This window comes from Symphalangus syndactylus, chromosome 22, assembly GCF_028878055.3.
Source record: "Symphalangus syndactylus isolate Jambi chromosome 22, NHGRI_mSymSyn1-v2.1_pri, whole genome shotgun sequence".
Classification (NCBI taxonomy): domain Eukaryota; kingdom Metazoa; phylum Chordata; class Mammalia; order Primates; family Hylobatidae; genus Symphalangus; species Symphalangus syndactylus.
Window position 1 is genome coordinate 21,236,426 of NC_072444.2, and position 13,903 is coordinate 21,250,328.

General features: G+C 56.2%; 1 protein-coding gene across 2 annotated transcripts in view; it reads left to right on the plus strand.

The window, feature by feature from the left end:
• EPHA2 (EPH receptor A2) overlaps positions 1–9,865 on the plus strand; it is a 31,902-nt gene extending 22,037 nt beyond the window's left edge. The window contains exons 9-17 of one of the 2 annotated variants that reach the window (XM_055261922.2): positions 222–277; positions 530–655; positions 768–956; positions 1,731–1,792; positions 1,897–2,106; positions 2,301–2,450; positions 3,753–3,946; positions 4,578–4,733; positions 8,885–9,865. In XM_055261922.2, coding sequence (XP_055117897.1) covers positions 222–277; positions 530–655; positions 768–956; positions 1,731–1,792; positions 1,897–2,106; positions 2,301–2,450; positions 3,753–3,946; positions 4,578–4,733; positions 8,885–8,990 — 1,249 coding nt within the window. In that variant the 3' untranslated portion in view covers positions 8,991–9,865. Of the gene's footprint in view, positions 1–221; positions 278–529; positions 656–767; positions 957–1,730; positions 1,793–1,896; positions 2,107–2,300; positions 2,451–3,752; positions 3,947–4,562; positions 4,734–8,884 lie in introns of both variants that reach the window. The other variant, XM_055261921.2, reaches the window with a different exon arrangement.
• The last annotated feature ends 4,038 nt before the right edge of the window (positions 9,866–13,903 follow it).

A 13,903-nucleotide genomic window follows, 5' to 3' on the forward strand; every position in this document is an offset into this window, starting at 1 on the left:
CGGAGAGGGAGTCCTGGCTCGCTCACTTCCTCCCCGTTCCTCCACCCGCCTTCTCCGCACCCTCAGCCTTGAGAGTGGAGCTTGGGCAGCGACAGCGGGGACTGGGCCGCGTTCTGAGCACCCCAGGTCCTCCTAGGACCAAAGTAGGTTCAGGAGGCTTCCCTGGCTGGAGCAGACCTCACTGACCTCCCTGCATTTGGTTCCCCGTGGGGCTCTTTCAGGAGGAAGAAACTGCGTGCCCGCCAGTCCCCGGAGGACGTTTACTTCTCCAAGTCAGGTGAGACGCAGCCCCTGCTCCAGGCCCAGCCCTGCCCGCACCGTCCCCAGCTCTGTGGGGGAGCTGGGGGCAACCAGGGTGTTCCCAGGGCACTGGGGTGGGGCCGCAGGCTTCCGTGACAGCTCTGAGGGGTCCATCCCCCACAGCCTGGTCCAAGTCTCTGAAGATCATGTGCCCTTCTCCTCTGACTCCAGGGCACCCCCCATGGGGCCCCTCCTGAGCTGCCTGTGACCACACCCCTTCTCCTTCCAGAACAACTGAAGCCCCTGAAGACATACGTGGACCCCCACACATATGAGGACCCCAACCAGGCTGTGTTGAAGTTCACTACCGAGATCCATCCGTCCTGTGTCACTCGGCAGAAGGTGATCGGAGCAGGTGAGGTCGGCCCCCTGCCGAGGGGCCCTGAGGAGGCAGCGGTGGTGACACAGGGTGGGAGCCCTCGTGCCGGGGCTGACTGGGGCGCTCCCCTGACCCTGTCTGCCCACAGGAGAGTTTGGGGAGGTGTACAAGGGCACGCTGAAGACATCCTCGGGGAAGAAGGAGGTGCCGGTGGCCATCAAGACTCTGAAGGCTGGCTACACAGAGAAGCAGCGAGTGGACTTCCTCGGCGAGGCCGGCATCATGGGCCAGTTCAGCCACCACAACATCATCCGCCTGGAGGGCGTCGTCTCCAAATGTAAGGCTTGGGGCCTGCCCACATTGGGTGGAGGGGGGCCACCTAGCAGGGGCTCTGTCTGTGACTGTGCCCACCTCCCCTATATCTGTGCCCGCCTTCCCCCCATCCCTGCACCCACCTCCTCTACACCTGTGCCCACCTTCCCCATACCTGCACCTACCTCCTTTACACCTGTGCCCACCTCTCCCCGATACCTGTACCCACCTCCTTTACACCTGTGCCCACCTCTCCCCATACTTGTACCCACCTCCTCTACACCTGTGCCCACCTCTCCCCGATACCTGTACCCACGTCCTTACACCTGTGCCCACCTCTCCCCATGCTTGTACCCACCTCCTCTACACCTGCGCCCGCCTCTCCCCATGCTTGTACCCACCTCCTCTACACCTGCGCCCGCCTCTCCCCATGCTTGTACCCACCTCCTCTACACCTGCACCCACCTCTCCCCATGCTTGTACCCACCTCCTCTACACCTGCGCCCACCTGTCCTCGATACCTGTGCCCTCCTCCCCAACACCTGAACCCACCTCTCCCCATACCTGTGCCCACTCCTCCCCCTGTGCCCATCTTTCCCCACACTTGTTCCCTCCTCTCCCCATACCTGTACCCACCCTTCCCCACACCTGTTCCCACCTCTCCCCACACCTGTGCCCACCTCTCCCCACACCTGTGCCCACCTCTCCTACACCTGTGCCCACCTTCCCCCATATCTGTGCCCACCTCTCCCACATGCCTGGGCCCACTTACCTCTCACCTGTGCCCACTCCTCTACAGACAAGCCCATGATGATCATCACTGAATACATGGAGAATGGGGCCCTGGACAAGTTCCTTAGGGTAAGGATGTGGGTTGTAGGGGGCGGGGATGCCTGGCCATTGAGCCTGGGGCTGGCCTGGCAGGTTCAGGGCTGGCCCGCAGCTGAGCGCCCGTGCTCCAGCAGGAGAAGGATGGCGAGTTCAGCGTGCTGCAGCTGGTGGGCATGCTGCGGGGCATCGCAGCTGGCATGAAGTACCTGGCCAACATGAACTATGTGCACCGTGACCTGGCTGCCCGCAACATCCTCGTCAACAGCAACCTGGTCTGCAAGGTGTCTGACTTTGGCCTGTCCCGCGTGCTGGAGGACGACCCTGAGGCCACCTACACCACCAGTGTGAGTCGGGGAAGGGGACCTCAAGGGAGAAGCGGCCTTCGCCCTGCCTGGTGTCTTCTCGCCTGCACACCTGGGCATGGGCTTCAGGAGGCAGAACACCTGTAGGAGTCCAGGGAGGGGTCGTGGGGCCTGGCTGCAATGGTCCTGGGGCCAGCCAGAGGGCACAGTGGTGACTGGGCCTGGGTTCCCTGCAGGGCGGCAAGATCCCCATCCGCTGGACCGCCCCGGAGGCCATTTCCTACCGCAAGTTCACCTCTGCCAGCGACGTGTGGAGCTTTGGCATTGTCATGTGGGAGGTGATGACCTACGGCGAGCGGCCCTACTGGGAGCTGTCCAACCACGAGGTGGGTGCCCTTGCCCTCCCCAGGCCTGCCCAGACCTGAACTCAAGCCCTTTACTCATCTCAAACTGCAGGGGCTGGGCAGAGGACAGTTTAGATGAACCTACTTAGGTTTGCTCCATAAATGTTTATTTTTTTTTTTGGAGACGGAGTTTTGCTCTTGTTGCCCAGGCTGGAGTGCAATGGCATGATCTCGGCTCACTGCAACCTCCACCTCCCAGGTTCAAGCAATTCTCCTGCCTCAGCCTCCCGAGTAGCTGGGATTACAGGCATGCGCCACCATACCCAGCTATTTTTTTGTATTTTTAGTGGAGACGGGGTTTCACTATGTTGGCCAGGCTGGTCTCTAGCTCCTCGCTTCAGGTGATCCACCCGCCTCAGCCTCCCAAAGTGCTGGGATTATAGGGATAAGCCACCGCACCCAGCCCCGTAAATATTTCTTGAGGATCTACTGCGTGCCAGGCCTTGTGCTAGGTTCCAGGAGCTGATTCAGAGAGTGCAGAGATGAAACAAGGAGTGGGGTGTACTTGTGTATCTGTGTGTCCATGCATGTGTGTGCATCCGTATGTGTGCACATGTGCATGCATGCATGTGTGTGTATATGTGTGCTTGGTGCCTCACTCAGCCTGGTGGCCTGGGAGGCTTCTCAGAAGAGGTCACGTCTCTGCCAAGACCAAGGGCACTGTAAGGCAGCCAGATGAAGAGAAGGAGGGGAAGAGAGATGGGAGGGAGGCTAGGCTGAGGGCACACAGTGTGGCTGCTGCCTGGTGCCCTGTGAGGGAGCAGGGTCCCTTCTAGCTGGGAGCAATGGCACATACCTGTAATCCTAGCACTTTGGAGGCTGAGGCAGGAGTATCACTTGAGCTCAGGAGTTCGAGACCAGCCTGGACAACATGACGAAACCCTGTCTCCACAAAAAATTAAAAAATTAGCCAAGCGTGGTGGCACGTGCCTGTAATCTCAGCTACTCAGGAGGCGGAGGTGGGAGGATCACTTGAGCACAGGAGGTTGAGGCTGCCGTGAGGTGTGATAGCGCCACTGCACTCTAGCCTGGGTGACAGACTGAGACCCTGTCTCAGTCAAAAAAAAAAAAAGTCCCTTCCAGTGAACTCTGGACACAGCCCCTTAGGCATTTGCCCTTTGGGCAGCTCTGAAGGTTGGGTGGCAGCTCAAGAAAGGCCCTTCCCGTCTGTTTCTGGGATATTCCTGTTTCCCTTCCCTCCCCTGCCCACCTCCATAGGCTGGAGGCTGCAGTGGGTTTCAGTGGCTTTCTGCAACAGCGCCCCTGACCTTCATGCCCCACCAGGTGATGAAAGCCATCAATGATGGCTTCCGGCTCCCCACGCCCATGGACTGCCCCTCCGCCATCTACCAGCTCATGATGCAGTGCTGGCAGCAGGAGCGTGCCCGCCGCCCCAAGTTCGCTGACATCGTCAGCATCCTGGACAAGCTCATTCGTGCCCCTGACTCCCTCAAGACCCTGGCTGACTTCGACCCCCGGTGAGTTCTGTGCCCTCTGCCCATGATGACCCCAATTTTCCTTCTGCAGACTCCTGAACCGCTTCGGTAGAGTGGCCACCCAGGGGAAGTTGGGGGCTGCTGGGGGCTAAGAAGTTATGTGTGGACTTGACTTACACTGAACACGATGGCCCAGGAAATCCTCATAGAAGCAACCAGCTTATGTGTCTGTGTGCAGGGCACTGCGTGAGCACTTAATATGTTTTCATCCATTTAAACAACCTACGAGATGAGTCCTCCAGTGGTCCTCATTTTGTAGAAGAGGAAACTGAGACACAGAGCAATTGAATATCTTACATGGCTGGAAGTGGTCAGGCTGGGATTGTGACCTCAGGATGCGGAATCTCTGCTCGTAGCGTTTTATGATGTGGTAGTTATTGGTGGTGGTCCTGTTAGTAGGAGTGGAGGGGCAGCAGTAGTTACAGATGCTGAGCGCTCCCAACATGCCAGGAGGTCTCATTGAACCCTACTTGACTGGGCTTCCCCGTTGCCCAGATAAGGAAACGGAGGCACGGGGCAGCCGAGTCAATCGTCCAGGTTAGGGAGCAGCAGGTGCGGGTCCCAGGGTGGACTGGGTGCTGCAGCCCCTCACCTGCAGTGCTTCCTGTTGCAGGGTGTCTATCCGGCTCCCCAGCACGAGCGGCTCGGAGGGGGTGCCCTTCCGCACGGTGTCCGAGTGGCTGGAGTCCATCAAGATGCAGCAGTATACGGAGCACTTCATGGCGGCCGGCTACACTGCCATCGAGAAGGTGGTGCAGATGACCAACGAGTAAGTCAGGCCCCTTCCCGTCCCCCCTCACCTCCCGCCTCCCACTCCGGAGGCTGCCTCCATGCCCCCGCAACCCTCTTCCCTGCCCCTCAATGCTCCTCTCTTTGTTCTTTCTCTTCTGGGAAGAGGCTCCTTGGAAGAGAAGGGCAGAACTCCGCCAGCAGCTGGCAGCTCTGGGCGCCCACTCTCAGCTCTCTCCTCTTCCTACATCCTTTACCAGAGTGGGGAAATAATAGTAACCATAATCATAACAGTAGCTACTGTTTCCTGAGGGCTATGTGCCATCTCTGCTTCAGCACTTTGAATGAGAACCCAGCGGGGCGAGTCCTGTTAACAGGTGAGAAACAGGTGCAGGTGAGAAACAGATGCAGAGAAGTGCAGTGACCTGCCGAGGGTCCCATAGCCACGACGGGGAGAGCAGGATTCCAGGCCCAGTCAGTCGGGGTCCCAGAGCACAGGGATAGGAGAGGTCATTGGTGGAGAAACAGGCTGAGACATTACTGGCTTGCCTGAGGTCACACAGCCAGTTTGGAGCAGTCTTCTCCAAGATACACTGGCTGCTGCTCAGGAGAGAGAACCCCTGGCCTACCCCTGGCACCTCTCTCCACTTGGTTGGCTCTCAGCCTGCAGTCCCACCTGGCAAGAAGTGCCACTTACTCCCTGCTGGCCCTGGGTTTGCCCCTTTGTCGAGCTGCCCCTTGGGAGCTCTTCTCTCCTTCCCAGCTCCAGCATTGAGACTTTTCCCGGCATGGCCTTGGCACAGACACCTCCTTCCGTCCCAGGAGGGGGAAGACACTATCCTCTTAGCCTTTTGTGCCTCTAAAAATAGTGCCGGTTTCAACAACCCAGCTTGTGCATGGTCCAAGGTCATGGTGGGAACAGACCGGGAGGCTGGGAGGTTTTGGGAACCGTATGGAGGGGATGACCTGGGCCTCCCATGGTTCTAGGTCACAGAAGTTCTGGGATTTGAGCCTATTCATGAACATTCTCTAGGGCCTTTGGAAACTGCTCAGCTGGGCTTCCAACCTGCTGGCCAAGGCCATAGCCCCCCTCAGGGGACAGTCGGTGATGGGAAGCAGGCAGGAACAGAGCCGACCAGAGGGGAGGCGGGGAGATGTAGGGAGGGGAGATGGATCACAGGATGTCTTTTGCTGCCGGCCAGCGCAGCAGGGCTACAGGCTTGGGCTCTGCACACATGCCTGGGTTCAAGTACCGCATCTACCGCTTCCTAGCGAGTGACCTTGATTAAGTTTGATGGGATTGCATGGGTGCAGTGCAGATGACACGACTGGTATACAGTAGGTGCTAAATCCTCATTGCTCTCCTCTTTTCCTCCACTCCCTTGCTTTCCTCCCCTAGTGCTGTGCAAATGCCCCCTCCTTTTCTCCTTTTCCCTGGGAACATCCACCAGACCCTTTGCCCCTCCAGGGGCTCCCACCAAGGACAACACAGCCTCTCTTCTGATGACCAGAGCTGAGGGCACGGAGAAGTACTTATAGGAAACACATGTTCTTAGAAGCTTCCCTAAATAGCCCGGGGTGCTCCTCGCCAATTCCTTTCCCACGAGCAGGGACGGGGCGGTCTTGGATGGATGGAGGCTGTGTGTGTGTGTGTGTATGTATGTGTGTGTGTGTGTGTGTGTGTGTGTGCTCGCTCCAGTGCGCATTGTTGTGAAAGGGCCTGGATAAAGGCAGGAACTCATTCGGCGCCCCCCGCCCTCCACCACCCGCTCCTCCCACCAGCCACTGGTGCTCAGAGCTGGGGCCTGCATGCCTCCTCCTTCCCCTCTGCCTCTTTCCAAATAAATGGGGATCTCAAAGGACTTTTTAAAACCTGAAGCCTGGGTCTACACACGCCATGGGTCCCAATGGGAGGCTTGGAGCTGGTAGCAGGGGAATGCGTGCCTTTCCCAATGGGATCAGGGTTTAGGCTTCAGTGTCCCACCTCCTCCCCTTCTCAGCCTCCTGCCTCTTTGACTCCCTCCCAGGGGACCAGCTGCCTGTTCCCCTGGGGTCCCACAGCCACTGTCTCTTCTCCATTTGTGCTATTTTGGAGTCAGTTGGGTTTCTAGCTAGACTAGTGGTCCCAGATGTTTTGTGAGCAGCTGATGAAAGGGGTGGATGTTGCACCCCAGAAGAATAGCCCAACCCCAGGCACTGTCCAGAGCTGGGACTACAGCATTTGCATCCTGTGTGGGGGTCGAGGGCACAGGCTGTAGATCTTAGGGTCTCCAGTGCCCTTGGCATAGGCTTGGCACTGAAGGAATGCTTGCTGAATGAATGAATGATCTGACACGTGAGGTTCCAGGAGCCATTTCTTACTCCCGTCTCCCTGCACCCAGGGCCAGAACACAGTAGGAGCTCACCGAGTATGTGGCCTTGGAGTTTTCTACACAGGGCCTCAAAAGCAAACTGTGCTCCCATCCTGTGAGATTAACCACTACCATTTGCAAGAGGGACCAGAGGTGGCCCAGCAACGGCCCAGTCTCCGCTAAAGCATTTATTCGCTCATTCATTCATGCAGCAGACACTCCCTAGGGACCTACTATGTGCCAGGCCTATCCTGGACCCTGGGCAGGGGTGGGGGCGGGAGCAGGGGCTGTGGGGGTGACGGGCCCAGATGATGAGGTCTCAGCACTTGTCCTCCTGGAGCTTACAACCCACTGCTTCTTAAACCGGATGTCAGGTTTCTTCTCGGATTCAACCAAATGCAGACTCCTTGCCCCACCTGCGGAACTGCAAGTCGAGTGAACCGGGTGTCAGGCCAGGAGTCCTGTCTTCTTCCCCGTGTTCTGAGCGCTTTTCCAGGGACCACAATTCGAGAACTTCAAGTGTGTGGGAAACTGCTTCTTTTTCAGCACCTCCAACTGTATAGGTTAGAAACGTCCTGTGCGGGTAGCATAGGAAGTTCTCCCAAATGTCCCAAATGTCCCAGCCTTCCTGCTGCTGCGGGAGCACCAGCCTCTGCGGGAGGTCCTGGAGTGCCCCCCACTCACCTGGGTCTGCCCTTCCCTGCTCTGTGCCTGTGCCGGGGCTCCCGGAGCCTGTGGGAAAGTCATGTCTGCAGAACTGCAACTAGGATCTTGCATCATATAATTAGCTCCCTTTACAGCCAAAAGACGGCCCATAAAAACTTGGGTGTTTTCATGGGTTTGGGCTAGTGGGTGAGGATGGTGGAGGAGAAAACTCCCAAACTGAGTAATAAATGCCCTCCTCACAGGTTCCTGGGAGCATAAGTGATTTCATGAGGGGACGGAGGGACATGGAAGGGGGCCCTAGGAGAGTGTGTACCCTGTGGGGGTGGGAAAGCAGGGCTATGGGCTCCTGGGCACATCTGTCCATCTGGTACTGATGCTGCCTTCCCCGGCGACTGCTGGTTTTGTGGTCTCTCGCCCTCCAGATGGACAGTAGCTCCCATTTTACACAGGAGGAAACTGAGGTTCCCCCAAGGGAAGACATCTTCCTAGTCACTGGATCTGGTGACCTGCAAGCCTCACCCTTGAAGATTGGCAGAGTTTAACCCTTCAAGTATTTCCCGAGTCCTTCCTTCATGATCAGCAGTGGGAACTTGGAAGGAGTGAGGGAGAAATGAGGCAGCAGATGGGAAGAGACCTTGGGCAGAGAGGCTTTGAGCGACATCCCTAGAGAGTTCCTGGGAAGGAGGCCTGAGCTGGGGGCACTGGGGACAGACTAGGGGTGAGGGGAGGGGAGGCATTTGTTCATAGCTGGTTTGATTCCCAGCTCTTCCACCTCCTAGCTGTGTGACCTCGGGCAAGACACTTCACCTCTCTGACCTCAGTTCTCTAATCTGCAAAATGGGGATGAAAAAGAGCACCTGCCTCACAGATAATTCAGAAGATTTGATTTATTTTTATTTTTTTAAAGCATCGTACAGAGTTGAGGCTTCTGTCCTTTACCTAACTTTGTTGATGGTGGGCCACCTTGGCAAGCTTCTAGGCTGTGACTCCTTCTCCCAGGCCTACCTAACCAGAGCTCTCTTGCCCTACAGGTCCCCAAGGCACCCTCTCCACCCTCCTCCTCTGCCTCCTTCCACTCCCCTCCCCAGCCGCCCACCGAGTCCTGTCCCCGCCCAGCCCGGCCCCCTCCCCTGCTCCAGCCCCTAACTCTCCCTCTCTCCCTCTGGGCCCACAGCGACATCAAGAGGATTGGGGTGCGGCTGCCCGGACACCAGAAGCGCATCGCCTACAGCCTGCTGGGACTCAAGGACCAGGTGAACACTGTGGGGATCCCCATCTGAGCCTCGACAGGGCCTGGAGCCCCATCGGCCACGAATACTTGAAGAAACAGAATGGCCTCCCTGCTGTGCCATGCTGGGCCACTGGGGACCTTATTTATTTCTAGTTCTTTCCTCCCCCTGCAACTTCTGCTGAGGGGTCTCGGATGACACCCTGGCCTGAACTGCGGAGATGACCACGGATGCTGGGCCGGGCCCTCTTTCCCTGCGAGGCACACACAGCTGAGCACTTAGCAGGCACCGCCATGTCCCAGCATCCCTGGAGCAGGAGCCCCGCCACGGCCTTCGGACAGACATATAGGATATTTCCAAGCCGACCTCCCCTTCGTCTTCTCCCACATGAGGCCATCTCAGGAGATGGGGGGCTTGGCCCAGCGCCAAGTGAACAGGGTACCTCAAGCCCCATTTCCTCACACTAAGAGGGCAGACTGTGAACTTGACTGGGCGAGACCCAAAGTGGTCCTCGTCCCTCTAGTGCCTTCTTTAGACCCTTGGGCCCCGTCCTCATCCCTGACTGGCCAAACCCTTGCTTTCCTGGGCCTTTGCAAGATGCTTGGTTGTGTTGAGGTTTTTAAATATATATTTTGTACTTTGTGGAGAGAATGTGTGTGTGTGGCAGGGGGCCCCGCCAGGGCTGGGGACAGAGGGTGTCAAACATTCCTGAGCTGGGGACCCGGGGGCCGGTGCTGCAGGAGTGTCCTGCCCATGCCCCAGTCGGCCCCATCTCTCATCGCTTTGGACAGCAGTTTCTGTTCTGTCAGTGTTAAGGATTTTGTTTTGTTGGAAATTTTTTTTGAATCTTAATTTATTTTTTTTATATTTATTGTTAGAAAATGACTTATTTCTGCTCTGGAATAAAGTTGCAGATGATTCAAACCGATCTTGGCTTTCAGTCTTGGGAAAAGCAGTGGGGTCACAGAGCTTCCTGGGTGGGAGTTGAGGGGCTGAGGGTTCCTCCCAAACCCCAAGTGTTTAAACAGAGATTCGCGTACAAGGCAGACACGTCACTTAACCCTGGGAGCAGGGGTGGGTGGGAGGTGGGCAGGGGGCCGGGAAGCAGGTTCTGCCAAGCCCGGCCTCCATGCCAGCAGGCCCCAATCACCTTTGGTCTCCAGGCTGCTCAGAGCCTTCTGGAGGGCTGGGAGGTAGGAGAACAGCAAGAGCCGCCGTCAGCTTCCCTCCCACGGCTCCCCGGAGCTGTCGAAATGGATCCTTCAAGCATCCATGTAGGGCTCTGAGGTTTACACAAGCTTTTCACAGGTTTCAGCTTGTCGGAACCTCAACACTTTCTTATGAGTTTTGTGGGCGGCCCCATTTTACAGAGAAGGAAAACCAAGCTGGAGCCGAGCAACTGGGTTTGCTCAAGGCCACACAGCAAGTTAGGGGCAGAGGCCAGAATTGAAAGCAAGGTCAGAAATCTCAGTGGGATGCTTTTCTCATAGATGAGGAGATGGAGGCTCAGAGACATGCAGCGACTTGCCCAAAGTCACACAGCAGTCTCAAGAAAAGCCAGAGTTCTAATTTCTTTTTTTCTTTTTTTTGAGACGGAGTCTCACTCTGTCGCCAGGCTGGAGTGCAGTGGCGCGATCTTGGCTCACTGCAACCTCTGCCTCCCGGGTTCAAGCGATTCTCCTGTCTCAGCCTCCCGAGTAGCTGGGACTATAGGCGCACACCACCACACCCAGCTAATTTTTGTATTTTTAGTAGAGATGGGGTTTCACCATGTTGGCCAAGATGGTCTCGATCTCTTGACCTTGTGATCTGCCCACCTCTGCCTACCAAAGTGCTGGGATTACAGGCGTGAGCCATCGCGCCCAGCACCAGAGTTCTAATTTCAAACCTGAGCCTTCTCCACTCTACCGGGTTGCAGCCCTGCATGTCAGAGGTCGTTCATAGTGGGGGTTAGGAAGGTGTCAAACACAGGTCACCAGGAACGTAACCAGGGAGCAGAGATGATCTGAGGCCCAGGAGGAAGACTTCCTGGAGGAGGTGGTCCCAGAGCTCAGACCTCAGTGACTACTAGGAGTTAACCAGCGAAGCCAAGGGAGGGTGATACAGAGTGAGGCGCGGGAGCGTGAAACCACATGGTTGTGCAAGGGAACCACAAGCAATTTGGTGTTATTAAGGCATGACGTGAGGTGCTGGAGAGGTCTCTAGGGCCTTGTAAAGCAGACCCAGGAGTGAGGATTTCAAGTTGAGGGCAATAAGGAGTCATCGAAGGTTTCAAGCAGGGAGTGGCATGATTGTTGTCACTGGTAGAGGCAGGTCTGGAACCCAGAGCTCCTGACTCAGCCTGGAGCTTTGGGGAGATACAGGAGAGGTGCTGGCAAAGTCGGGAGGGTGTTCGGCCTGCCCTGGGGTCTCAAAGCTGGCACGCTCTGCCCTGACCCCTGCTGCTGCAGGAGAGCTGCCTCCCTCTGGGTCCTGGCCCACTGGGCATCCAAGAGACACCTGACTACCTGTGTCAGGTGCGGCTGGGGTTGTGTGAGCTATGGGAGTGCAGGGAGCACTTGGCTGGGCCTTCCTCCCATTAGTGTTGGGCCACCTGAGTGTGCTAGGTATGATGGCTGAGTCAGGCCTTCCTGGTGCCTGACCCTGGCCTGGCCTGACCCAGGTGGCCACTGTAGCTCTGTGGCTGGGCTATGGCTACTGTCGCTACCACTGACAAAGCTGTTGGCCCACAGGGAATAAGCCTGCAGCTTGCAAACCCACAGCAATCTGGGCTATGAGGGCACGTCAAGACCAGGCCCGAGTTCCATTCCCAAAGCAACTCAGCCATGGCCCTGCTGATGAGCAGGAATGAACGCAGGAAGTGGCTCAGTATGGGGGAGGTGGCCTCGTGTGCCCTCTCCCTTGAAGTCCTGGACATAAGGCCCTTCCAAGGGCATGTGAGAACGGATGAACCTGTGGGCCACAGACAGGTCCGATGCTCAAAACCCAGTGAGCAGCTGTCTGCAGTCTCCAATGGACCCTGCAATTGGCAGGAGGGGAAACTTTATTTTTAAATTAAAGCAAATCCAGATCTGTCTCCTAGAGGGCCTAGATGCAGGAAGACCCCCGTAGCAATAAGAACACCCAGCCCGCAGATCTTGCTTCCTAAAAACCATTCTCCAATGAAAGGGACCAGGGCTTCTTAGAGAAATGGCTGATTCTCGGGCTGAAGCAGAGAAAATACAAGATGAGCTGGGAGCGTCTTGGAGCATCAGAGAGTAAAGAAGTGCTCAAAAATAAACAGGTGGGGCTGTGCCAGAGAGACACAGGAGCCAGCCCTAAGGAACTCCCAAGGGCTAAACCTAGAACAAGCTGAGCAACAAAACGATGAGGTATTAGATTAAATCTGAAGTCAAAAATAAATATTCATGAGTCCATACTGACATAAATAAATGATTAAAGGCTGGGTGCAGTGGCTCACACCTGTAATCCCAGAACTTTGAGAGGCCGAGGTGGGTGGATCGCTTGAGCTCAGGAGTTTGAGATCAGCCTGGCCAAGAGGGCGAAACCCCGTCTCTATCAAAAATACAAAAAATTTACCAGGCATGGTGGCACGCGCCTATGGTCCCAGCTACTCAGGAGGCTGAAACGGGAGGATCGCCTGAGCCTGGGAGGTGGAGGTTGCAGTGAGCCGAGATTGTGCCATTGCACTTCAGCCTGGGTGACAGAGTGAGACCTCATCTCAAAAAATTAAAAAAAAAAAATGCTTGAATAAATAAAGAAGTGGAGGGAGACTAGACAAATCTTCCTTACAGATGAATTTCAAAGGGGTGGATTCTTTTCCCCCTAGCGGGTAAAGCTTACTTCCCCACTGCCTGGACTGCGGACTGGATGCCCTTCCAAAGAAAGGCACTAGGGAGGTACAGAAAGGGTTAGAAAAAATAAGAAAGAAAACAAAAAGTAACTTTACAGTGGAGAAACCTGGCAAACACCACCGTAACCAAGTGATCAAAGTTAATATCATCAGAGAAAAAACAAACCAACCAACATTGAGCTTGAATTGAAGATCAGGTATCAGCAAACACTTACACAAGGCTTTTTTCTACCCACTGTTCTAAGCACTTGGCCTGTGTTTACTTATTTCATTCTTCCAACGGTCCTTCAAGGTAGATGCTATTAATATCCCATTTTACAGATTTGAACACCGAGGGGAGGGAGGTCACATAACTGGCCAGAGCCGCCCTCCCCCCTCTCTGCCATCATGGACACTTCCCTAGATAAGGTCTGAGAAGCACTGGTTCTGGGGAAACTGAGGCACCATAACCTGCCCATGGTCTCCAAATGCCACCACATCCCACACCCCAGGTATGCCAGGCTGGGCACAAGGTCCACAAAGATGGATAAGGGTCCTGTCTGCCCTCATGGGACTGCTAGTCTAGTGGGGGCAGCAACGGTAATAGGGTAGGACTCAGGCTAAGAAGGGGCAGAGCTGGGTGTTACAGGAGCCAGAGGTTGGGGGGGGATGGGGGAGGGGCACCTGACCCAGCCTAGAAAGTCCAGGCAGGCTGCCTGGAGGAGGAGCCATCCAAGCTGAGGTGGAGGTCAAGTGAGAGTCCACCAGGCAGGGGAAGAAGTGTCCCAGAAGTGTCTGGCTCTGACTCCAGACCTCTGTGGGTGGGGCTTGAGTCTCCCCTCCAACATCTGGGCCCCATTTGACCAAGACAAGCTTCCTCCACCTGCTATGCCACCCTAACCCCTGGCTGTTGTGTCAGGAGCAGCCGTAGGACAGCAGCCCTGCCCTCATTCCCACCCCGAGCAGAACCTTCATCTCTGATTTTAGTCTTCTGTGCTGAGAAGTGGGCCTGCAGCCCTTTCTGGGTTCTGAGCTGCAGGGACTTGGTGAGCCTTTGATGCATCCAGCAAAGCCCCGGAGGAGGTGAAGGCAGTGGTGACGGAGGCATTGGGTAGGGAGGTGCCTGCTTTCT